This window comes from Sorex fumeus, unplaced genomic scaffold, assembly GCF_029834395.1.
Source record: "Sorex fumeus unplaced genomic scaffold, SorFum_2.1 ptg000018l, whole genome shotgun sequence".
Classification (NCBI taxonomy): domain Eukaryota; kingdom Metazoa; phylum Chordata; class Mammalia; order Eulipotyphla; family Soricidae; genus Sorex; species Sorex fumeus.
In genome coordinates, this window is record NW_026606075.1 from 23,716,692 (window position 1) to 23,742,500 (window position 25,809).

The following is a 25,809-nucleotide window of genomic DNA, read 5'->3' on the forward strand; positions in this document are numbered from 1 at the left end:
TGCATTTGAGGAGGAATATTTGATGCTTGATGTATCAGATCTTTTTTTTTACTTGCTTTTAATCAGCATAAAAGTGAACATGTATAATAAATGAAAAATTACTACAGATATATTAATACATATTTTTGTTTGTATTATTTAGGATTTAATATTTATTTGCAGTGTCTTTTATTTATTATTTAGAATGAAATATATTAAGAAAAAATCAATATTTTAACCCTGTGACTTTGTATTTCATTTTGATAATGTTGATGTGTTGAGGTGTATAATCGAATACCATAGAAACAAAATGGAGATTTGAGGATGATGAATTGATAACGAATTTTTTTTTGTAGTGAGACTTTAAGATCAGTTACTGTTGTTCTTATAAAAGTCTAATACAGTCACTCAGCTGTTAAAAACCTAATCCTCTATTTAAAAAAATATACAAAAACAAATTGTCTATCTTTCTGCCTGATCTCTTCTCAAGTACTAACACAATGGAAACAGTGGGTGATCTGTCAATGTGTTTGGTTTGTCAATGATGGTTTTGTATAAATATTGGAAGGGTAAGAAATAAAATTCACACAGTAAAATATGATTTCATCTGCCTTTTCTCTGCAGCTCCATGGCTCATGCTGCGGTGTGAAATTCTCATTTTACACACTTTGCAGGCGGAGCACATGAATTATGCATTGAGCAAGAAAAATCTCCTGCCTCAAGTCCTATATGCATTTACCCAGGTTCTGTCTCTATTACCAAGATGAATTGCAAATGGAGAAATGTTTGATGGAATAGGGCTCTTAACTTCTTTGTTTAGAATTCAGATTTTTATTTTTATAGTAGATCCGTTAAGTATGAAAATGTTTTGAACTTACTATGGATTTTTTAAAATGAAAAATGAAATATAATATAAGAGAAGAATGCCAAACACATCACAAGGCTTTTTATATCTTTGATTCAGAATGCAAGGCTTTTTCAATTCAGTAGAAATGACCATTATCAATTGCTAATGTTGTATTTCAGTCACTGGTTATTTGGTGTTCTCAGAAAGTCAATGAAATTCTGTCCTTTTTGAGAGCCTTTTCCCCCCATCTGTTTTAGACTTCTAATGAGATATTATGCCAATTTCACATGCAGTTATGTTCTATGTTGTGAATGGCTTGATGTATATTTAATAGATATTGGTACCCACTCTTAGCTGTAAAGTAGAAAATAAGGTATAGAGTTGCCTTCAGCTTAACTTTTCTTGATTTGATAGGTTTCTAATTTTTCAGGTGGGGAGGTTACAGTTCCATAAAGACTGTCATGCACCATTGTAACTTATAGGAAACTACACCCATTGTGTTCAGCATAGCATTTGATAAGTCACATGGTGATAACCTTTTTGGTATATGTTCTTTCTTCACAGGAATGACATTCTAATTTGAGATGGCATTTTTATTTTGAACCTATTTTTGTTACTTGTAATTTTAAATTTTCAGCTTCAAGACCAACATTTCTTCTATCTTTACCATAGATCAATAAATTGTTATGGATTTGAGGCAGAAAAGAAGAACACATACTGTTTGTTTCATTTTTAAATAATGAATGAAAATGAAAACGCGTCTGGGTAATTTAGAGTTTTCAGAGGCTGAACTAGTTATTTTGAGGAAGAAAATCGAGATCAGTACTGATGCTTTACTTAGTGTTTTGATGTATATTGTTAAGTTATCCTTAAAAATAATTTTCTGAGTATTAGTATGAGAAAAAAATGGTCAGAACTTAAAATCATGTAAAAAAAATAATATAATTTGATGCAATCCCCTTGTTCAGATGTCTGTCATTTTGTAAGAAGTATTAATACAAGGTAGATTTTTAAAAAAGAAATTTTAATTTGAGGTAGTGTGATTGACAGTGCTATTTACAATAGGGTTTCATGTGTACAACACTTTAACCCCACACCCTCCACCAGATTGTCTCCTTCTCTCCTCTATACTCCCAGTGTCTCTTCCCACCTCTGCCCTCTGCAAAATGTAGACTTTAAATTGTACTTTTTTCTTTAATTATACTTTTGTCATGGTGATAGGAGTACTTGCAGCAATTACTTGCAACAAATCCCATTAATGATTAGCAAGGAACTCCTTTGGCTGATCGTGAGTTTTCTGAAGACAATCTATGTCTTGGTTGTGTTATTCTGTTGTTTATTCCAGCGCAGAATTTGGTACATGTTTTAAAATTGTACCTAATGAAGAAATAAGGAATGATTTAGCAAATAAGTGAAATATAAAAACGTTAGTGAAAACAAGTTTTGGTCTTTAATTTGCAAACATTTAAGGGTTTTTAAAAGTACAGCTAATGAAACTCCAGTAACCTTGACTCACATTCATTTAACAAAGTCATCCTTGTTGATCTTAGGTGATTTTAATGCCACCTAGACTGCATTCATTAACAAAATCTGTATCTTTTCTGAATCTCTAACCAACCTACGAATACTGGGGCTTTGGGGCACTGCTAGAGATCAACCCTGGGTCTTCACATAGGAGAGGCAAGTGCGCTACTGCTGAGGAACATAGGGACTTGTTTTAATGTCTGATGATTCACATTCTGAAAGTCCAGGAGACTGAACAAGTAGATCTGAGGCTGAGGAATCCCTGGTTAGGTGTCAGATAGATTTTTGAAATACTTAACTATTCCTCAATTTCAGAGCTCAGAATGCAGTGTTTCCTTTTCTTAAATTGTTTATTCTTATTATTCTTCAAAAAAAGTTGTCAAATGATGAAGTGTTTACTTTAAATTTTTTTTCCTGAAGTTCCTTTATAATCTTAAACACAGAATTAAAAAAAAAGTTTGCGTGGTGGGTGGGGGAAAATACTACTAATGAAAAAATTTAATAAAATGAAAAATTTCTTCAAAAAAGCCCTTCTGTATATTCTTACTAAATCTTTTATTCCCCCCCACCCCTTGAAGGACTAAAAGAAGAAATGATTATTTATTTTGAGACCTTAGGACAATTTCACAAATTTGAAAAAAATAGGAATTCAGTAAATGAAATATTTTTTGTTTTTTAGGAGAAAGACAAGAAAAGAGATCAAGATAAAAAAGTCGTGTCACTTCTAGATTTAGATGATTGTAAGTAGTACAATTTAAGTTAATGTTTCTGTATTTAGAAATGATTTGTTTTATTTTGATACTATTCATTCACATATCTTAAAATTTATCAGTATCTCCTAAGAAAGACTTTCAGGATAAATAGCACTATAGCACTGTCCTCCCGTTGTTCATCGATTTGCTTGAGCGGTCACCAGTAGTGTCTCCATTGTGAGACTTGTTGTTACTGTTTTTGGCATATTGAATACATCATGGGTAGCTTGCCAGGCTTTGCCATATGGGCGGGATACTCTTGGTAGCTTGCCGGGCTCTCCGAGAGGGGCGGAAGAATCAAACCTGGGTCTGACGCATGCAAGGCAAATGCCCTACCCGCTACCCTATCCAGCCTGCAGGATAAATAAGCAATAAAATTCTGAAATTTATTTTGTTAGTATATTTTTCCTTTCATCTGTTTAGCATATCATTTTTGCATCACCCAAGTAAAATTGGCCAAATAAAAGAGTTCTAAATTTAAGATTTTTTGCTTTAATAATTTATGCTGTTTTACTTAGATCATTGGCCTTCTCTTAAAACTTCTACCTGGCTAAATGTTGATTGTACACAAGGCAATCGCCAACTAAAAGAAGCATGGAATTGGGAAAGTAATTGGAAAGGACATCACCATCTTTCACTTGCCACCTTTATTTTGAGTATAAAGACTTTTGTAGACTGTGGCAATCGCTCAGAATACTTTAGTTTTGTTTAGTTTTTTTTGGCCACACCCTGCAATGTTCAGGGGTTACTCTTGGATCTGTGCTCAGGAATCATTCTTGGCAGTGCTCTGGGGACCATATGGGATGCCAGGGATTGAACCCGGGTTGGCTGTGTGCAAGCAGACACTCTACCCAGTGTACTCCAGCTCCCTACCTAAGAATATTTTATCTGTAAAAAAATCTGTCCCAGAAGATCCATTTCTTGGAATTTACCAATTCACACAACCAGTAGTCAAAAATGTTCATCATCTCTCCTTAAATTCTCTCATCAGAAATAATGAAACTAGCTTTATTAGTAGTAGGTTTTACACTAGAGGTAGAGAAGCAAGTATAGTTTAATGCTAAACTATTAAAATTTTTCAGTATAGTCCATCCTAGATGAGTTGCATTTTTAAATGGTCTTATTCTCGAGTTCATCTATTTATATGGTTTGTTTGGCCTGTTTCTAGTAGTCATGCAAAATTCTTAACAGAGAGAAATTAAAATGTATAATACAGAGAATTACTATAGAAAAAAATTAATGGAACTAAATTTCAATAATTCTGGCTTATTGGAAAGGTGGTGAAGTTTCCCTGTATTTTTTTAAAAAAACTTATTTGCAAAGATTTTAAAGCAACATTCAATATTCTATAGTTTGGAGAAGTATGTACCATACATGTACTTTTGATAGGAATATAAATAGGTACTACTTTTTATTGGTTTTATTACTGTAATTTTGCAGCTTCAGGATAGTATCAGGACCACTGCATACAGTGGGTATGAGCTTTATTCCAAACTGAGCCACACCTCCAGCCCTTGGTGTAGCTTTTGGAATTATTTTGGCAATATCTATGAATATTTGCCCTACCAGTGACTTATCCCTCTTCATTCAGAAAACATTTTATAACATTACTATGATCTAGGTATCCAACTACATACTGAGATTTGAAATGCAAACAGCATTGCTCTTGCCAAGATTGTCTCTCAAGTGCCAAGGACTTCTCTTAAGTGTAATGGGAGAAACTGATAGATTAGCAGTTATATCGCTGTTTTATAAGTGAAATGAAAAAAGATAATTGCACAGAATCTTTTAGATACAGGGGTACCCACCTAACAGTACCTAGATGTAAATCTTAAGATCAGTAAAACAATTGGTCAAGAGCCAAAAGGATTGAGAGAAGTCCAGGCATGGAGGAGGACTCTCTGCTCAAAATAATCATTGTCCCTCTCTCAGTAAAGTTCATACTCCCAGAAGTAAACTGACTACTGTAAATTTCTGTGGTTTTAAAAAAAAGTGACTTGATGTTTCCTTGGTTGATACCATGAGGGAATGTTCTCAGAAACCATAGTCCTTGGTTCTAGTATGACCATTAATCAATGAAATTATCATCTTTGTGTCTCATTTTATTCATTGTTGAATGAAAAAAGATTAGAAATTAGTTTCTTGAAATAGAAAGTTAGATTATTAGAGAAAGTGGGGGAGAGAGGTGGGAGGAAATCTGGGAACATTGGTAGTGGGAAATGCACATTGGTGAAGAGATCGGTGTTGGAACATTATATGACTGAAACCCAATCATGAACAAATTTGTAACTGTGTATCTCACAGTGGTTCAGTTTTTAAAAGTTAGATTTTTTTAAAAAGAATAGAAATCGCATTTAGGTTATTAAATTAATTCTATTTCATGGGTTTACCTGATATTTATTCTGGAATAATATATGACCTTAGACTGCAGAGAGTACTGGGGTTAAAGCATTTGCCTTACAAATGCTGTTGACCCCATTCAATCCCTGGCATTACAATCCCTAAGGCACCGCTAGGAGTGATCCCTGAGTACAGTTAGAGAAAGCCCTGAATATTGCCAGGTGTAGCCCTAAAACGTATAAATGGCCTTATTTAAATGAATTGAAATTATTCTTTCTTTTTCCTTGACATATTTTATATTTCTGGAAATTAAAACAGTTTTGTACCCCACATATGCCATGTGATCTCAATAGCATGATTATAAAGTAGAAATCATATTCTCATTTTTTCTGAGAAATATAAACCTATGTGATTATGTTGGGCTGGAGCAATAATAGCACAGCAGGTAGGGCGTTTGCCTTGCATGCAGCCGACTGGCCAACCCAAGTTCTATTCCTCCACCCCTCTTGAAGAGCCCGGCAAGCTACCGAGAGTATCTCATCTGCACAGCAAAGCCTGGCAAGCTACCCATGACGTATTCAGTATGGCAAACACAGTAACAAGTGTCACAATGGAGACATTGCTGGGTGCGCTCGAGCAAATCGATGAACAACAGGTGGACAGTGACAGTGACAGTACTTGCATTGCTTTATCTGTAAAATTGGCTTGATAGTAGTGTGTTTTAGAATTATTAGCACTGTAGCACTGTCCTTCCGTTGTCATCGATTTTTGCTCGAGCGGGCCCAGTAACGTCTCCATTTTGAGATTTGTTGATACTGTGTTTGGCATATTGAATACATCATGGGGAGCTTGCCAGGCTTAGCCGTGTGGGTGAGATACTCTTGGTAGCTTGCCGGGTTCTCCGAGAGGGGCGGAGAAATCGAACCCGGATTGGCCGGCCCGGCTGACTACATGCAAGGCAAACGCCCTACCTCTGTGCTATTAGAATTATTAAGAAAATTAAATTTGGGGCCCAGTACAGTGTGTCTGACCCAGGTTTGATCCCCAGCATCCAGTATGATTCCCCCAAGCCCACCAAGAGCAATCCTTGAGCACAGAGACAGAAGTAAGCCCTGAGTACTGCTGGTGTGACCAAAAAACAAATGAACAACTACCTGTATGATAAGTATTATCTAAAAGATAATGATGACAAGGCAGTAACAGCAAAGGCAACAATTTTTTATTCAAGTAGAAAAACCAGGGGTTTAAGGTACAGTACAGTAGGTAGGACATTTGCCTTGCACGTGCTGACCAGGGTTCGATCCCCTATATCCCATATGGTCCCTCTAGCCTGCTACAGGTGACCCTCTGAGCATAGAGCCAAGAGTTAGTCCTAAACACTACCAGCTGTGGCCCAAAACCAAGAAAAAAAGAAGCAGCAGCAGAAGAAGACCAAGTTTTATGATGTCTTAAAAAGAAATGCTTTTCCTATAGACCCAAAGTATGACTCTGGTAGAAGAAATGGCTTATGTATGTGAGACTCTGGGTTCAATCCTAAAAATAAATAAGCTCTTTGCTTCTCACTGCTGTCATATAATTTCCATTGTTTTCATCTCATGACTAAACTATTTAAATTCTTCCTCAAGCTTGTGATACTTCCTCATCAGCCATACTGCACTGCTGTATTTATTACAGCACTCCCCTTTTTTGCTAGAATTTAAGTATCTCCCTTTGGACAAAAGGTTAAATCCGACTCCCCTGGCTTTCTAATCTCTCGCTTTTCAGCTATTTTACATTATTTTCCCATATGGGAATTAACTAGCCTTTTCTGTTATTCAGCTCCTATCCTTAAGGATCTGGACTTTAGGTATTGGGGGGAAACACTCAAGGGGATGGAAAACTACCTTGTGTGCTGGAGCCCAGGTTCCACCGGGTCTCTCCAGCACTGCCTGGTTTAGCCCTAACAAGCCCTATCCTTTGAGAATGTTCTTCTTTTGGCCATATCATGTATTATACAATATATTTAACTTTTTTTATTACTAATGAAACACCATGAGATGTTTACAAACTTTAGTTCTTGGGTTTCATTTATACAATGATCGAGTACCCATCCCTCCACCAGTGCCCATTCTCTACCACCAATGATCCCATTAGTCCTCCCACACCCCCACTCCATCCTCCGCTCCACCCCGCCCCACCTCTCTTGCTCTCTCTTTCCTTTAGGGTATTGTGGTTTACGTAAAATTTTTTTTCCTTCAAGCGCACATGTCTTTTTTTCCCCCTTTCCTCTTGTTTTTTGTGCCACACCCGGCAGTGCTCAGAGGGTTACTTCTGGCTCTGACTTCAAGAATTACTCCTACTGGGCTCAGGGGACCATAAGAGATGCCAGGGGCTGAACCTAGGTCAGCTGTGTGACAGGTAAACACCCTACCTACTGTACTATCACTCCAGCCCTGTGTGTGTGTGTGTGTGTGTGTGTGTGTATGTGTCTGTCTTTTACTTTTTTTTTTTGCTTTAAGTCAATTGAAAACTGGGTTAATATCTTGAACTTCTCAGATTTCTTATCTTTTCAAAAAATACTTGTTATTAACTTTATGAATTAGATTTTGATCTAATTTGTAAGATACTATGAAACCAAAATGAGAAGGGAGTATTTTGAAAAGTGATGCCAAATTAAGTAAATTTTACTTTACCCTTTGTTTTGGAGTTAGAATTTGATGGAAGCTAAAACTTTTTCCATGTCATAATTTTTATATTCAGACAGGGAACAGGTGAGCATTTAATAAGCACTAAAATAGCTTAAAACCTGCTGTCACAGACTAGTAGAAATAAAAGCCTCTGAAGACATTTACTTAGCAGAGCTCAAATGTGAGTGGATGGATGATAAAGTTAGGGATAAGCTTGTCCTGTGCTCCCCATTATGTCATAGCCACTTAATAAATGTAATCAAAATTTAAAATAAATTTCCTTAGTTGTACTAACCACTTATCAAGAATACATTAGACTGTAGTTGGTGACTTTCATATTGAACAGCATAGCAGTAGAACACGACTGTCATCACAGAAAATTCTATAGAAAAAGCTGAGATCCACCACAGAGAACCTTTGTAGGTAGTTGTAAGCATTTAAATTCCTTTAATTGGAAGAAATATAATGTTTTTGTATTTTTAATATTTTTCAAATTTCAGGTACCTGAACTTATAGGAGTTTTCGAACCAGTCACGTATTTCTATCTGGCACATGGTGTTTATTGACAAAGCATAATTAGAAAGGAACCAGATCCCTATAATTATTAAAATAGAGAATTAGAAAAGCATTTAAATACTCTTATTAGACTTTAACTCAGCTATAAAACTCTTCTAAAACTATTGTTATTCTTTAGATTAGTCTGGGAAAATAAATTATAAGGTAGTTTCTGGGTGATAAATGTTAGTAATAATATTAAATGATAAAAATTGTCGAACATTATTAATCAGGATGCTTATATTATTTTGTTACAGGATTTTTAAAATGTTGCACACTTTAAAAGCTAAGACTAGTAATTGCCTTGACTTAATATGACTAAATCAGAATGCTAAATAGAATTGTAATAGATTTATTAATCAGGGTAATATAATTAGATTTATTAGCAAAATTAAAATGCAGGTTTTCATAATATGAATTAAATGTTCATGTAGATGTGATCATTTGGTTCTTTTCTCATAGTTAACCCAGTGTCCACTCCAGTTGCACTTCCTACAGCAGCTCTTTCTCCGAGCTTGATAGCTGATCTCGAAGGCTTAAATTTGTCAACTTCTTCATCTGTCATCAGTGTAAGTGATTTTCAAAATACTTTAACTCAAGTTTTCAAATGAAATGTTTCAAATAGTTGGTGCATTTTCTATTAAAATGCAAACAATTGAGATAGGTTCGTGGTTTTCAATACTAGGAATACAATTCAGAACTGACCTTTCAGTTTTGTATTTTTTAAATTTGCTCCAAATAACCCAGTATCATCTCAGTTTACTTGTTTGTTGTCCCCATTTGGTTATTATGTATACATTTTTCCTTTGGCCTGTTGTACATCTATAACATATAGAGTTCTTGCCAGATCCAATTAGTTTGTTTACATAAGTTCTAGTATTAAAAAATGTCTGTATTAATGGACTTGGTCTCACTCAAGCCCTGCCAACTAATCTTTTTCTTAGGCTACTGAATTTACCTGTTTTTATTGTCAGATCTGAAATTGTCTTTCTCTTTATGTATCTTTAGACATTTTTACATGGCTTGGTGTCTCGTTTTTAAAAAAAAACAAGCTTTTACTCTTACTTATAGTTGTGATTTGAAGTGTGATACTAGAGACTTGCCTATGTAACAGTAATACTATCCTGTCATCCTATCTGAAACTGCAGTCAGTCTTTCTCTGTTAGCATATTCTGTTCACTAACCTTTAATTAAATCAGACATGCTCCTTAAGCTATATAATCTGTTGAGATATTTGACCTCCTGTTAATTTGTTGTCAGAAACCTGACAAAGAGAGTAAATTGTAGTTCGGGTAGTAACACTGTTTGAATAGAGCTGATGTATCAGTGGTTCCCTCAATAGAGCTGATGTGTCAGTGGTTCCCAGATCTGGCAGGGCATTACAGCAAATAAAATTGGTGTCTGGGCTTCTGAGAAGGATGGAGTTGCTTTTGCAGGAAGCACTGAGGAGGAGTGAGGTTATGACAGGACAGTTTATCCACCAAGCAAAAGTGGGCAGAACCATACAATGAAATATTCAGAAGGACCATGCATTTCTCTTAATTTTAGTCAATACCCATAGAAAAGATCGTTTGAAACTCTTTATCTTGTAATATTGGCTTTAAATTGTAGAATGTAATTTTAAAGCTACTTAGAAACAAGTAGAATGGTGTTTGGGATTTTAATACTTCCTACTCCTAAAACAAAAGAGCACATTCAAAGAGATGAGAGGAAAGCAATGAAAATAAGCAATTACATATATTTTAAATATTTAGTAGATATGTACTAAGTATTTGCAATGGTTGCAGAAAGAAAGTAGTAATTTTAAAATTTTTAAAGAGCAAAATACCTTAAAAACTTGGAAGGTGTTAAGATAGTGGGGAAAAAAGACCTTGGGTTCATATATGTGATGGCAAAGGTATAAATCTTTGCTTTGTCATCTACTAATAATGTAACTAGGGGCAGGAGCAATAGTACAGCATGTAGGGCATTTGCCTTACACAGGACCGACCTGGGTTCGATTCCCAGCATCCCATATGGTTCCCCGTGCACCACCAAGAGAAATTTCTGAGTGTAAAGCCAAGAGTAACCCCTAGGAATCACCGGGTATGACCCAAAAAGCAAACTAATATAATAATAATAATAGTAATAATAATGTAACTAGCAGATAGGTAAGATTTCTGCTCCTGGATTGCCCATGGAGATTAAGCTACCTCACAGGATTGTTGTGGGATATTCAACATAGTAAATGTAAAGCTTAGAACCGTGACAGCTTAAAACAGTGTCTTCAGTCAATTAATGTTAGTTACTAATATCTTCAGAATTATACTAATATATGAGAATGGACCCTTACTTTATTAGCTGAAGAGGAGTGCAGTTGACATGCAGAAATCTTATTGAACAATTTTCATTCATCACAAAAGTAATCAGGGACCTACCCTTTCAGACCAAAGAAAATGTTTACCAGCATGAATTTTTTTGAAGAAAATGAACATTCTATCCAAAGAGTATGCTTTATAAGTGCAGCGGGATAACAATTTCAAAAGGTGAAAAATTTATATACATGGTACTAGTCAGAATGACAATTGAAATAACTCCAGCAGCAATCAATTAAGGAAATGAATTCAACTTAAGACAAAATACATGTAGACCATTGAGAAGTGGAACCTATAGAAATCAACTGAAGATTCTGGTGGGAAATGGCATGGGTCCTCATCCTATCTCCACCCTCCACATAGTACCTGAGAAAAGTTCAAGCCAACCAACACTGTTGTAAGTCTTCTTTTTCACCGTGAATTTAGAATGAAGTAGGCTAAATACATCGGAAGAAAATTATCAAAAATTCATCAGAAACTACCCCTCTCCTTGTGGTTAAGGGTCTAAAACAGTCTTTTTTAAATTCTAAAGTGAAATTCATGAAAAGCATAGCCATCATTTAGAAATCAACATGTTGTTTCCATTGAATAGAAAGAAGAAATAATGGTAATTTATAATAATAGTTAAATTCTTGAACATGATCGTTGATATATACCACAACTTTTTGCATAGTTGGACATTTGAGTTGTTATACTAAGTGCAGGTAGGGTGAACATAAGTGTGCATACATCTTTTCTATTTTTTTTTTAATTTTGGGATAGAATCTAAGAAGTGGTATTACTGAATTGTATAGGAATTCTATTCCTTTTTTTTTTTTGAGGAATCGCCATACTGCTTTCCATAGAGGTTAAAGCAGACAACATTTCCAACAACAGTGGATGAGGGTTTCTTTCTCACCACAAACCTGCTAAAATCAGCTATTTCCAGATTTTTTTGATACATACCATTCTCAAAGGTCTGCAATAATAACTCACTGTTGTTTTGATTTGCACTTTCCTAATCATATGTGATGTTGAGCACTTTTTCACATGTATGTTAGCCATCTCCGTGTCTTCTTTGGGGAAATGTCTGTTCATCTGTTCATCCTATTTATGGCTGGGGTCATTGGATTCTTTTTGTTGATGATTATTGTTTTATGAATATTGAATGTCAACCCTTTATCACAATTATTATTTGCAAATATTTTCTCTCATTTAGAAGAGTGTCTTTTTACGAGAACTTGAGTTTCTTTCACTGTGCAGAAGCTTTCTTATTAGATGTAGCCACATTTGTTCATTTTTGGTTTTGTTGTCTTTGCTACTGTGGTCATCCTGTTAAAGAGTCCCCTGCGGTCAATTTCCTGGAGAGTTCTGTCGATGTTTTCAGCAATGTATTTTATTGATTCTGGTCTAATCTTGAAATCCTTAATCCACTTAGAGTTTTCCTTTGTAAAGGATGTGAGATATGGTTCTAATCATACTGTGTTTTAAAATAGTGAAAATAAGAGTAGAAGAAATTCAGTATAATTTCACAGCTTTTCTGAATGATGAGATTATGTATGATAGACAGTTTTTTTTATATTTGTTAGTATTTTCCAATTTCTATAATCAAGGTATATGTTATATGGAAAACTTATTTTTTTTAAATAGGAAGAGACGTCTGTGAACCACTAGGATTCCTGTTTATGTTTTAATATTTGATCAGGATTACATAATTTTAATGGACTAGTGTCAGAGCTGTAAATTTGTATAATACCATTCCCAGCACCAAAGTTCTAGTGTCACCCTGCCATCCAAAAGATCCCTCTACTCATTCCTTCTACCCCCGTCTTTTAATGTAGTAAGTATCTTCATTTAGACTGACTCTCGGAATTAGTTTTGTTGTTGCTGGTTCATTTGCTGAAACTTCAGATAATGATTTTTCATTTTCTTGCTTATTTCACTAATATTATTATAATCATCTCAATACTCATCCACTTTGTCTCATAGAACTCAATTTAATTTTTTCACTATTGGTCAAGTAGTATTATATAAGTGTATATGCCACCGCTTCATCTCAGCGTTCCTTTTTTACTTTTTTCCATCAACACATTATTATGCGACCTTTTTATAATACGCACACATTACCTTTGATTCCCTTAGGAAAGAGAATGAGGTCTGGGAGGGATTCAAACTATTGTACTTCTTTGCCTAAAATACTTAATATTTAAAATTTCATTAGTTGAAGTAATTGTGTAAACTCAAAAACACAGCAGCAGTCTGTTTCTCCCACCGCCGCGTTTGGTAGTCTCGAGCCGCTTCCCCGACCCCAGGGAGGTTGATGGCGATGGGCAGGCGAAGAAAGGAATGAGGGCCAGGCTGGTTGGTCTTAGTTGCAGTTTATTCCAGTCCTCTCTCCATTCACTCCTGTCTCTCCTCTGCCTCCCCCTCCCCCATGCTACTTCATTTTCCTTCTCGATCCCCCTTCATCCTCCTTCTGGCTCTGGAATCTGGACCTGGATCCCCCTTTCTCCTACTTCTTCTGGAGTCTGGATCCTGATCCCCCTTTCTCCTTCTCCTTCTGGAGTCTGGATCCTTATCCCCCAGCCCACTCTTCCTGTCTAGTTAAATCCCTAAACCATGAGGGATTGGGGTAACAATTACACATAGGTATGGTCACAATCAATAGGGGTAAAGTTCTTTCCCTCAGGGGTACTTCTTCTAGGACAGATACCCTCTCAGCAGGACAACCCACCCAAGAGAGGAATCCCATGGGTGTGTTTCTCCTCTCCTTGTCCAACATACATATAAACATTCATAGTATAAATCATTTTGTATGGATACAGTAAGAAATACCTTGAGCTTATAGAATTGCTCTCCTAGGGCCATCTCGATCTCAGACTACATGTTCAGGACAAATAGTCTTTCCTATCCCTAGCAGGGTCCTAGTCTCATCGTTACTTTTGGATCATGACAGCATTTGTCCATGATCAAGCTCTTAACTTACAGTTAAGAATCGTGGCGCTTTGGCCTGGCCCATTTCAGTGCCATGGTAGCTCACAGCTTGCCCTGGGTCCATTCAGTCCCTCCTCGGGACTCTGCTTTTGGGGTGCTAGGAACTAAGGTCAACTGAGGCTAAGTCGTGAAAGCAGGTGCTTGGGAGTGAATAATATTCAAAGCCAATTAAATCCTAAGTCACAAAGGCATACTATTAACTGTTTTCCTGTATCTATACAAAAAGGATATTACATTAAAGTAAACTATTTAAAAGACATAAGGAGAGGAGAAAGGCCATATTAACTTACAATACAAGTTCAGTGTCCTAGAAGGATCTGACTTTACAAATCAACAGAGTCAGATTAGGGGAAAAAGCTGGTTAACTGGTTGGGGAAGGGCGCAGAGAGAAGTGGTTACAGATAAACAAAGCAATGGGGGTGACTCGGGAGCACAGTCATGTGTGTAACCTGATAAACCTAAGCTCACTGTGGCAAGGGAGAAAGGACAAAGCAATGTCATCATCCTACAAGTAATAATAAATATTTACTACTAAATAATGTAGTTGTCATATGTATGTTAAGTGCTGTATCTTGTATATGTGATCTCATTCAGTTTGCTTTTCATAACAGATCTAAATAGGTGCCATCCTTTACTTTACAGTGCATATTTTCATGGTCTTATTTTCTGAGTTTTTACTAGTTAATTCTAATTAACTTTGACAGTTGATTTCTAAGAGCAAGAAACTGAACTTGAGTTAAAGTTTATTTTTCCAAATGTATGCCTTTACCCCACCTGCTTCCTTTTAGATTTGTATGAATTAGTTTGTCTGCATTATAGAATGAACACCTTAAAATTATTCACTTATAATTTTATATTGTCGTTAATCATTTTTACTTCTTATTTGCCTGGGCTGGAGCGATAGCACAGTGGGTAGGAGGTTTGCCTTGCACGCAGCCAACATGGCCGACTCGAGTTCGATTCCTCTGCCCCTCTCGGAGAGCCCGGCAAGCTACCGAGAGTATCTCGCCCGCATGGCAGAGCCTGGCAAGCTCCCCGTGACGTATTCAATATGCCAAACACATTAACAAGTCTCACAATGGAGATGTTACTGGGCCCGCTCGAGCAACTCGATGAACAACAGGAGGACAGGGACAGTGACAGTGACTTCTTATTTGCCTAAATCCTTTTTCTTCATAGGTGGTGCTAATTTAATTCATACTTCATTCCATACTTAATTTTTATAAATTTTAAATTAGAGATCAAATCAGTGAGGGCTTAATTCCATTTAAATAGGTTTTTTAATAAATAAAACATCTTAAGATTCAAATATCTATATAAATTTTTTTAATGTAGGAGTATTGCTAATGATTTAGCCATTGATTACGCTGCCCTGAATTGGACATGAACTCCACCTTACATTTTTTTCCTTTTTTATAAATTTATTTATTGAATTACTGTGAGAGCAGTTACAAAGCTTTTGGGTTTGTCTCCGTCATACAATGATGCCCCCTACCTGTGGGGCAGATGATTTCCACATTACTCTCTTTCTACTTTGATTACATTCAATATTTTGACACCAGTCCCACCATTATTATTTGGAATTTTACCCCAGCACTCTGCTCTGCTGAAACGGCAAACGTAGACTATTTGTTTTCTATTGCTGGTTATGAATAACATGATGCCGTGCAGCTGCAGTACTGGCTGTGCAATTTTGGAATTTTGAAATTTTAACAATTACATCTGGAGGGATTTCTGCCAAAACCTGCTGGGTTCTGAGATTTTTTCCTGAGTCGCTGGGATCATGGCCATTAAGCGGCTTGATCAGAAGCCAGAGAGGCCAATTGTGGACAGCAACCCGGGGTTTCATAGGTACAGGGAGGAAAGGGCCGGCTCCACCCCCATCTCGTGAGGCCCTGCATGCCTCCTCACAGCAGGCCCAAACCTGACTGTCTAATGGCCTCTGGCCGATGGCAGCCACCGAGCCACCAAGGGGGAACAGGCGGAGGGACAGCACCCTTTCCCCCCTCGGTGGCCCAGCACCGGTAACCTGCTGTGGGGACCAGACACATTTCTGCCAAAAGTTGCTGGGTTTCGAGATTTTTTTCTAAGTCTCTTAGATCATGGCCATTAAGCAGCTTGATGAGGAGCCAGAGAGGCCCTTCATGGGTGGCTATTTGGGGTCTTGTTTGGGCAGTCCCAAAAGGGTCTATATAAAATTTTTAACAAAATTAAAATCCTTTTTATTTTTATTTTTAAAATTGTTTTACTTCTCTTAAGAAAGTAAGTGATTCAGATGGTAACTTTAAAAATATCTTCAATAATGGGAAAGGATATTCGCCGAATACACATCTGACAAGGGGTTGATATCAAGGATATATAAAGTACTGGTTGAACTCCACAAGAAGAAAACATCCAACCCCATAAAAAAAATGGGGCAATGAAATGAACAGAAACTTTCTCAAAGAAGAAATCTGAATGGCAAAAAGGCACATGAGAAAATGCTCTACATTACTAATCATCAGGGAGATGCAGATCAAAACAACAATGAGATATCATCTCACACCACAGAGACTGGCCCACATCCAAAAGAACAAAAGCAACCAATGTTGGCATGGATGTGGGGAGAAAGGGACTCGCCTTCACTGCTGGTGGGAATGCCGACTGGTTCAGCCCTTTTGGAAAACAGTATGGATGATTCTCAAAAAATTAGAAATTGAGCTCCCATTTGACCCAGCAGTACCACTCCTGGGAATATATCCCAGAGAGGCAAAAATGTGTAGTCGAAGTGACATCTGCACTTGTTTGTTCATTGCAGCACTCTTTACAATAGCCAGAATCTGGAAAAAACCTGAGTGCCCGAGAACAGATGACTGGTTAAAGAAACTTTGGTACATCTACACAGTGGAGTACTATGTAGCTGTTAGAAAAGATGAAGTCATGAAATTTCATACAAGTAGTACTACATGGAAAGTATCATGTTAAGCGAAATGAGTCAGAAAGAGGGATAGACATAAAAAGATTGCATTCATCTGGGGGACATAAAGTAACAAAGTAGGAGATTAATACCCAAGAATAGCCGAGATCAGTACCAGGAGGATTACTCCATGGCTTAGAGGCCAGCCGGGCATTCTAGGGGAAAGGGCAGCTCAGATAGAAAAGGGAGCACCAAATAAAGAGTGTTGGGAGGATCCTCCCAGGATGGGAGATGTGTGTTGAAAGTAGACTATGGACCGAAAATGATTGCCACTCAATGCCTCTTTTGCAGACCAGAACACCCAGAAGGAGAGAGAGAACAAAAGGGAATGCCCTGCCACAGGCAGGGTGGGATAGAGGGGATGGGGGTGGGAGGGATACTGGGATCCATGGTGGTGGAAAATGGGCACTAGTGGAGAGATGGGTATTTGATCATTGTATAGTCAAAACCCAAGCACAAAAATTTGTAAGTCTGCAACTGTACCTCATGGTGTTTCACTAATAAAAGTTAATTTAAAAAAATACCTTCAATATATGGAAACAAATATTATGAAATTAGTAGGAAATAAAAAGATTTAGTATTGACAAGGGCTGGAGTGATAACACAGTGGTAGGGCATTTGCCTTGCACGCAGCCAACATGGCTGACCCGAGTTTGATTCCTCTGCCTCTCTCGGAGAGCCCGGCAAGCTACCGAGAGTATCTCGCCCGCACGGCAGAGCCTGGCAAGCTACCCGTGATGTATTCGATATGCCAGACACAGTAACAACAAAGTCTCCAATGGAGACATTACTGGGCCCGCTCGAGCAAATCAGTGAACAACGGGAGGACAGTGGTGACAGTTTTGATAAATTCAAACACAGATAATCCGATCTTTAGTTACAAGAATTCTTGGCCTTATTCCTTAGCTCCTGTATTTTGCAATATTTTGTGTGAGTATAACCAATAATGGCTTCCAGTGCCTAAGAACTTTAACATAAAATTTTTAAGGTAGATAAAGACATGTGCTATCATAATATTTGTTTTTCTGTACCACTAGATATTTGCATTTTGTGTTATACACAGAAGACTAAGATACTTTGCCATAGCCTAGTTTCAGTCACATGAGAGAGATTTTTTAAAAAGTGTTTGTTTTTGGGTGACAGCTCATGATACTCAGGACTTACTCCTGGATCTGTGCTCAGGGATCCCTCTTGATGGGGAGACCAAATGAGATGATGGGAATCGAACTCAGTCAGCCAGGTGCAAGGCAAATGTGCTACTGCTATACTATCACTCTGACTCTGAGAGACATTTTTATCGAAAACAGAATGATGATCATAGACATCAGTATACCAAGCATTACAGATAGCAGGTTAATAAGACATGTTTGCTTCTTAATAGAGCTGTTTCATCCACACTTTAGTGGATGAAACATACCAGAAAGATTTTGCCCAAGGGACTGTTAGTAGAGATGTGGACAAGGATATTTATGTTGAGTCTGAAAAATAACTGAGTTCATCAATATGGAAGAAAGAGTGGCCGTGCAGTCAACAAAAATGTATATTATATTTTTGAGAAATTATACATTTTTATGTAACTTATGAACAGAATGCATATTAATTCCTAGAAGATTGTGAAAGAGGAACCAAAACTGGAGAAAGAAAAGCTCAGTTTAGGATAATGCTTGGAGCAGTCTTGATGATAAGGACAGGACTCAGTTGTCCAGACCAGTGTATTGGCCCAGGACTTCTGATTCCAACTAGAAGTTTAGGGGTTTCCTGAAGCCACATCCTTATATTAGCCGATTTACTCGAACAACAAAATTTAGCAAAGTGTCTTACTGTTGTGTTTTGGTTTTTGGATCACTCCTGGCAATGCCAGGTTTGGTTTCATGCAAGGCAAGTGCCTTAATTCCTGTACCATCACTCTGGCTGTAAGATGACAGTTTTGTGATAGCAAGTTAGAACTATCCCAAGGAAGAGTCACATAGAGGCAATTCTGGTTGGCTGAAATACATAGCTTCCGAGTTACCTTACTGACATTAAAGTGTGATGTATGTAGAATATTGTCATTCAGGGAAGGTACCAGACTTGAGTGTCCAGAATCCTTACTAAAACTTTATTACATAGATGTAGTTCATTTGTTACCAAGGAGGTGAATTCAGTCATTAGCACTCTTTTCCTAATCTGGCTATTATCAGTTGCCCAGAGCCCCAGATCGTACGGTAGTTTTCTAACATGTCCAACCCTCAACCCCATACCTCACCCTATTATCTGCTTCTCCTTCACGTGCACAACCAGGAGTTACCTTATCAGCATAAACTCTCACCACTGGCTCCTAAAAGCACACCGAATAATTAAAATTTGGTCTCACTAAGAAAAGTCCTAGGATTTAGAGGTTGGTTAAAGAGCTGGGACAAAGTCTAGATCTCAGACAAAATTCCTTACTCTGCATATACCATTCAGTGTTCCTTGAAAGTATTTATTCAGTGCCAGATAAGAGGTCCCAAGCCTTAACAGCCTAAGTTTCCAATTGAACATGTGGTGAATTAAATGCTTTGTTTTGTGTCGCTGTTCCCAGGTGGTGGTCACTGGCCTTTTCGGGTTGACCTGAAGATACCCTGGTGCATTCTGGGCCAATTACCACTCCCTGGCAGGTCCACAGTGATGAACAAATGAAGGAACTCGGGTCACCAGACTGGTTGTCACAGCATTAGTTACAGAGAATATTGAAGGTGGCGGTAGCAGTTACATATAGGTGTGGTTGAACATTTTCATAAACAATGAACAGATGTAAAGCCTTTCCTTCAGGGGAAGTTCTTCTAGGAGATACTCAGGGGCAAAATCTCATCTAAGTGCTCAGCACTCTAGATTCCTGCTAGATCTGCCCAAGGGTGGAATTCCTTCTAAGGGTGTATTGCTTTCTCCTTTCCTTAGCCAGTATCCATTTAAACCATCACCTTAAGGAGGTTACTTCTTAAATATTTCCTGGCATTTTGTATCGACACAGTAAGATATATATATATATATATATATATATATATATATTGCTTTTTGGGTCACACCTGGCGATGCACAGGGGTTACTCCTGACTCTGCACTCAGGAGTTACTCCTGGCGGTGCTCAGGGGACCATATGGGATGCTGGGAATCGAACCCAGGTTGGCCGCATGCAAGGCAAACGCCCTACCCGCTGTGCTATCTCTCCAACCCCGAAATATATTAAGCTTAAAGGGTGACTCTTCCAGGGAACATCTTGCTTTATATTCCAGACCACAGTCCTCAGGCCAGGTTAGTCTTTCCTAACCCCAGCAAGGTCCTCTTTCAGTCATTTTTTGGGGGTCATGACAGGTTTTGTTCCATGACCATGCTCTTAACTATTACACTTCTTATGGTGCTCAGCCTGACCCTTTTCGATGCAAGGGTAGCTTACAGCTTGCCCTGGGTCCATCCAAATCTCTTGCTAGGACATTCCTTTTGGGGTGTTAGGAACTAAGAACAACTGAGGCTTAGGTCAAGTAAATATAATAAAAGGTAAAGGTAAAGGCCCTCCCATTGATCGTCGATTTGCTCGAGCGGGCCCAGTAACGTCTCCATTGGAGACTTTGTTGTTACTGTGTCTGGCATATCGAATACTCTCGGTAGCTTGCCGGGCTCTCCCAGAGGGGCGGAGGAATCGAACTCGGGTCGGCCATGTTGGCCGCGTGTAAGGCGAACACCCTACCCGCTGTGCTATCGCTCCAGCCCAAGTAAATATAATGGATGGTACAAATTAACTCCTGTGTTACTAAAGCATAGCATTAATGGTCTTCCTGTGTCTATACAAAAAGGACAGTGCTCTAAAATAAACTATGCAAAGGACATATAGGAAAGAGAAACGCGGTATATCACTTACATATATCACTTACATATACAAAATCCAGAGCCCTCAGAAGAATTTGACTGCACAAGTTACAGGGTCTGCACAAGTTACAGGGTCTGACTTGGGGGTATAAGTGATTAGGGGACGAGGAGCACAAAGGAGAGGTTAAAGATAAACACAGAAGATTGGGACTGCCTAATGGAATTGGGTGTGCCTTGGGAGCACTGTGGTGGGAATAACTTAATACTAAGCTCCCTGCGGGGGGGGGAGGGGGGAGACAGTGACAGTGTTATTTCTTGAAATGCTTAGAACAGTAATCCAATAATTTTTGTGACATAGTTTTGCTCTGGAAACTTCTGTAGATAAGAGTTTAAACTGAACACATCTGAACTACTTTTCCTGACTACTAGAAAAATCCTCACACTCTGAACTTTGCCCCTTTGCTGTCCTTGAACTGGCACCGAAATGCTTCATGGTGGCCAGGTACAGAAAATCATGGCAAAGGAAGCTTTTAACTATGGTCTGTGCTGGTTGTTGGGAGTAACCAGCATAAAGAGTCTTGGGACTAGCCTGAGAAATGGTATCAGGCTTCTCAGAATGACCAAGAAGATAAGTGACGGAGATGCTTCTGCCCTGTCAAAGACCTACAGGCTAAAGAGTAGAACGAAGGAAACCTACAGGTGACATAGTAGAGTTTGGGTTGACAGAGTGAGGCAAAGAAAAGGCATGGTTTATACACAGACCAGATTCAGCACCTGGAGTTATGTTTATCATTTAGTTCATGCTCCTCACATGTGAAGTGTAGAGAAGTGGCAGCACATAGGCTCAGAACTTTGGCTATTGATGACGATTGGTGATTAATGAGGTTGTAGCTGTCTGTGATTAGGGACAGGTACTTACCCTGTTTGTTGAAGCCGATATTGGCGGAGAAGAATGCCTATCAACCCTGCGTTGGGCATCGACAGCTACCCTATTAACTTTAAAAATAATACCAAGAAAAAAATACAGTATAATTTATGAAGTGGAACCGATGCACTCAGTTTGTAATTTTAAAACAGTTTGTGGATTTATTGGGATAATTGCTTACAATGATGAAACTTATAATTGGAGTTGATTTCCAGTTCTCTTAGGTAGATTTTTAGGGAAATGGTATCTCTCTGTTTCTCTATTCAATTAATGTTATCCTAGGACTTTTTCATTTTGTTTTCCAATTTGCTTGTCTGCTGCTAGAGACCCCACTTTTTTTAGTTTATCTCTTTGGACAAATTGCTTTGAGTTTGTTGCATATTGATATTTAAGTCATAGACCAAATGATTCGTGAATATATGGTCTCATTTCCAGAACCAATGATAAAATAGCTGAGAGAATTTGTTTTCTAGTATGCTAGAAATTACTTTGTAAAGGATATTTTAAAAAGCTTAAGGCATGTGTAAGTTCTAAGCTGTGAAAGAAGTCCAGATAAAATCAAACTCTTTCTGAATTTTGAACTGTAAGAAATTATAAGTCAAATTTTAAGAGAATTTTGTCATTTTAAATTTGGGAAAAATCTTTTATTTGTTCTGATGAAAATGTCAGTAGTCATGGAACTGTGGTAAAAATAATGAAAAATCACTGGCCTGGGTCAGCTTAAATTGAAAACATTTTTTAATTAAAGTTTGACAGTATTTTGTACTTCATTGCCTAGACACATCCCATCTTACTCTTTTTCTCAATTCTCTTCTGAGTAGGAGTTACTTTAATTCTTAATTAAACCTTAAAATTGTGCCATGTTCGGGCATCATCTTTTTATTGTTGCACTAGTCAGAAGGTTTGCTCTGCTTTCCCTTGGCTAGGTTTTTAAGGGAGCTACTTTTCAAAAGATTGTTCATTTCTAGTTACAGAGTTTTGGTTACAAAATATTTTTCATTTTTTATAAGCAGATATATGCCAACTTAAGTCCTGAGTGGTGGGTAGTATCGGTTTTATAACAAAATTCAAAAATCCCTATATCCGATGCTTTACTCTGCTTGTTAATGAATTAGTAATAGTTATGGTAAGAATCAGGTTACCCACCAAAACAAAGAAACTATGGGTTTAAGTCAAATCTATATGAAAATACAAGATAAAAGGAAAGATGGTAAAGAAAGTTGGTGTGCCTTTTTTCTTTCCTACTTTGTGTAGTTTTATTTACTGTGAATTCACTTTTTCTAAAGCTGAGACCATTTATCGAGTATTTCTTTGCTAAGACTATGCTTCCAGCTTTTAGTTAACATGATTCATTGTATTCTTACCAAAAATGAGGCTTTTAAAATATCATTTATTGGGCTAGAGAAATAGCTCAAAGGACTGAGCATATACTTGGATTTGAGACCTGGATTTTATCCCAGGCAGAGTCACCCTGTGTATATTGCTGGGAGTGACCAGGAAGTTACCAAAAACGAGAAAGAGATCATAATTTCAAAGAGATCTCAGGGCCAAAGAGATAGTACAGCAGATAGGAGGCTGGCCTTGCACAGGGCTGACCTAGGTTCGATCCCTGGCATCTCATATGGTCCCCTAGCCCCACCAGAAATGATTCCTGAGTGAAGAACCAGGAATAACCCCTAAGCACTGATGGGTGTCATGCCCACAGTGAGGTGGGGAGGGGAGAGAGAAGAGGGTGGAAAGAGAGACAGAGAGAGAGAGAGATAGATCTCATCTGTTCTGATAAGTCTAAAGTTGATCATTGTTTGTGTCAACAGTGGTATTTTTAGATTTTGTTTTTGCGTTGAATTGTGGTATTCATCGTGAAAAATACTTTAGGATATCTTCTTATCATGACTGGTTGTCTCATAATCATTAGTTGTATATATATATGCATATATATGTCACATATCTATGTATAGCATATACATCTGACAACTTTCATTACTTGCGCTCCTCACATAAAGCTTGCCAAAATTTTCCTTACCATAGGACAGAACATGGTATAGAAAATTGATTATTATTTTAATGTATTGACTCTTTTGGCATGAGAAAACTGACATCAGAAACATGGAAATTAATATTTTGGCACTTATAAAAAGTTTTGCGTCTCTTAAAAATAGAAGAAATTAAATTTATATGCCACATGCCCAATAAACAATACATTAATTTATTACCAGACAGAGGAGTGCACCAAATAAAAATAGTAAGTACAATATAGGACCGTAATAGCAAAGAAAAGTAAAAACCACTTATATCGTAGAGTATATCAGATACACTGTTATTCAGATCATTCGGGAATGTAATTAGAGGCAGCTTTTATAGGCCTATCAATAAGGATAGTTTCTTTCAAATTTGCAGCTGTTCCACTTTACTAAATATGTAAATATCTCCTTCAGATGTTAAATTGAAAAGCAAAATCTGATCATTTTTACTTCTCAAAATAAAAATTCTCAAAACAAGAAACAACTGCTGTATGTATGCTTTTATGAAGAATACCAGCCAGATGTAATTTGGGTGTCTTGTGTGTTTCCTGATTCACAGAGACTCTAAAAAGATATGTAAGATAAGGAAATGCTAACATAACCATATTTTACATGATCGTGAAAGGGAATTATTATCTTTTTCTCTAAAGATTAATTATAGTATTATGCATTTTCTTTAAAAATTTTTTGTTAAGTATATAAACCAGACTCTTTGCTGTAGAGCATATCTAGAAATTGCTTTTAAATAATTCAGAAGTAGAGTAAAATATTGGTGTTAACAAGAGGGGTGGGTGTTGATGATGTTTGAAATTTAGTGTTGAGTTCCTAGTACCTAACTGTACTTTATCCTGCTCTGTCTGCTTTTGTGTCCATTTGAAAGTTTTCATAAGTTTTACACAACACAATCTTAGAAAACTTTTTATTTCATATTTTCATTGAAGATTTGACGTGCATGCCTCCTAAAATGTGAACTGACGAAGTAATCGTGTAAATTTCAGTTAGTTAAAATCTGAGTTTGGTTCAGACTGTCCTCTGAAAAATGAGATGACTGCACGAAGTTTCCTAGGATCCTTCAAACTCTGAATTTCTAGGAGTCAGTGGCACATGCGGAGGAGAGATAGCAGGAGACTGGCATGAACACCAGCATCAGTAGAGGGGGCCAGTGGGTGCCTTCCCTCTGGTATTAGGGACATTTTCGATGGAAGAAGATATATTCTGAGTCCCTGAAAGATAAGACGGGGCCTTTGTCTTGGCCTCTTTAGCATCTGTGCTTGATCCTGTGCCACAGGTGCCACACTTAAAAGTGTGTTGGATGAATGAAATCTTTCTCTGTTTTCCAATTTTGTTATAGAATCCATTTTTACTGATGAGTTGTTAATTTCAGTTTATTGTATCACAGATAGAATTATTTTTATTAAGCACATATCTAAGATACAGTTCTGCTTTTTGTGTTCTGTTTGTTAAATTTTACTATTTAAGCCAGAAAATGGAAAATAAGCTACTGCTTTAAATTGTTTGACAAAATTTAATTCTTCAAATTTCTTAAATGCTCTCATAATTAGGTTAAAACCACAGCATGATAAGCTGTGAAATTTTTTAAAAGCTCCTAATTTTATTTTGCTGTCAATAGAGCAGATCTCCTAAAAATTTAAAGCACATCTTTCTAAGGTAACATTTACCTCCTCACATCTTTAGCAGCTATCAGACATGACATGGGACATATTCATTGACCCTAAAAATTTTCATCAGAATCCTGCACTGAAAGGGGGCAGCCCCAGCCAGACAAGAGGCTCATTTCAATTTTAACGGCTGTAATTAAAGGTTAATTCACTGAGTCAGGATTAACGAGGAAAGTACAAATGATAGGCAAGCAGCTGCCTTTATAATACAAGATTAGAACAATGCAATTACAGTAAAAATTAGAAAAAATCAACTTCCAGAAAGGATCCTTTAATGAACGGATTAAATTGTGGTCTCTAAACATGAATATATAATGCTTCTTGAGAAACCATATAATTTGATAGTATATATCTAAGTGTATTACATCAACTGTAGAAACAATGATTACCCTAAAAACTTTTGGTAAGTTGCCCAGA

General features: G+C 37.3%; 1 protein-coding gene across 2 annotated transcripts in view; it reads left to right on the forward strand.

Moving 5' to 3' along the window:
• AP3B1 (adaptor related protein complex 3 subunit beta 1) overlaps positions 1–25,809 on the forward strand; it is a 239,032-nt gene that overhangs the window by 158,040 nt on the left and 55,183 nt on the right. For both annotated transcript variants that reach the window (XR_008792195.1, XM_056112560.1), the window contains exons 21-22: positions 3,030–3,090; positions 9,126–9,232. Coding sequence is in view for 1 of the 2 variants with exons in the window: in XM_056112560.1 (XP_055968535.1) it covers positions 3,030–3,090; positions 9,126–9,232 (168 nt within the window). In the remaining variant the exon portion in view is untranslated. The remainder of the gene's footprint in view (positions 1–3,029; positions 3,091–9,125; positions 9,233–25,809) is intronic.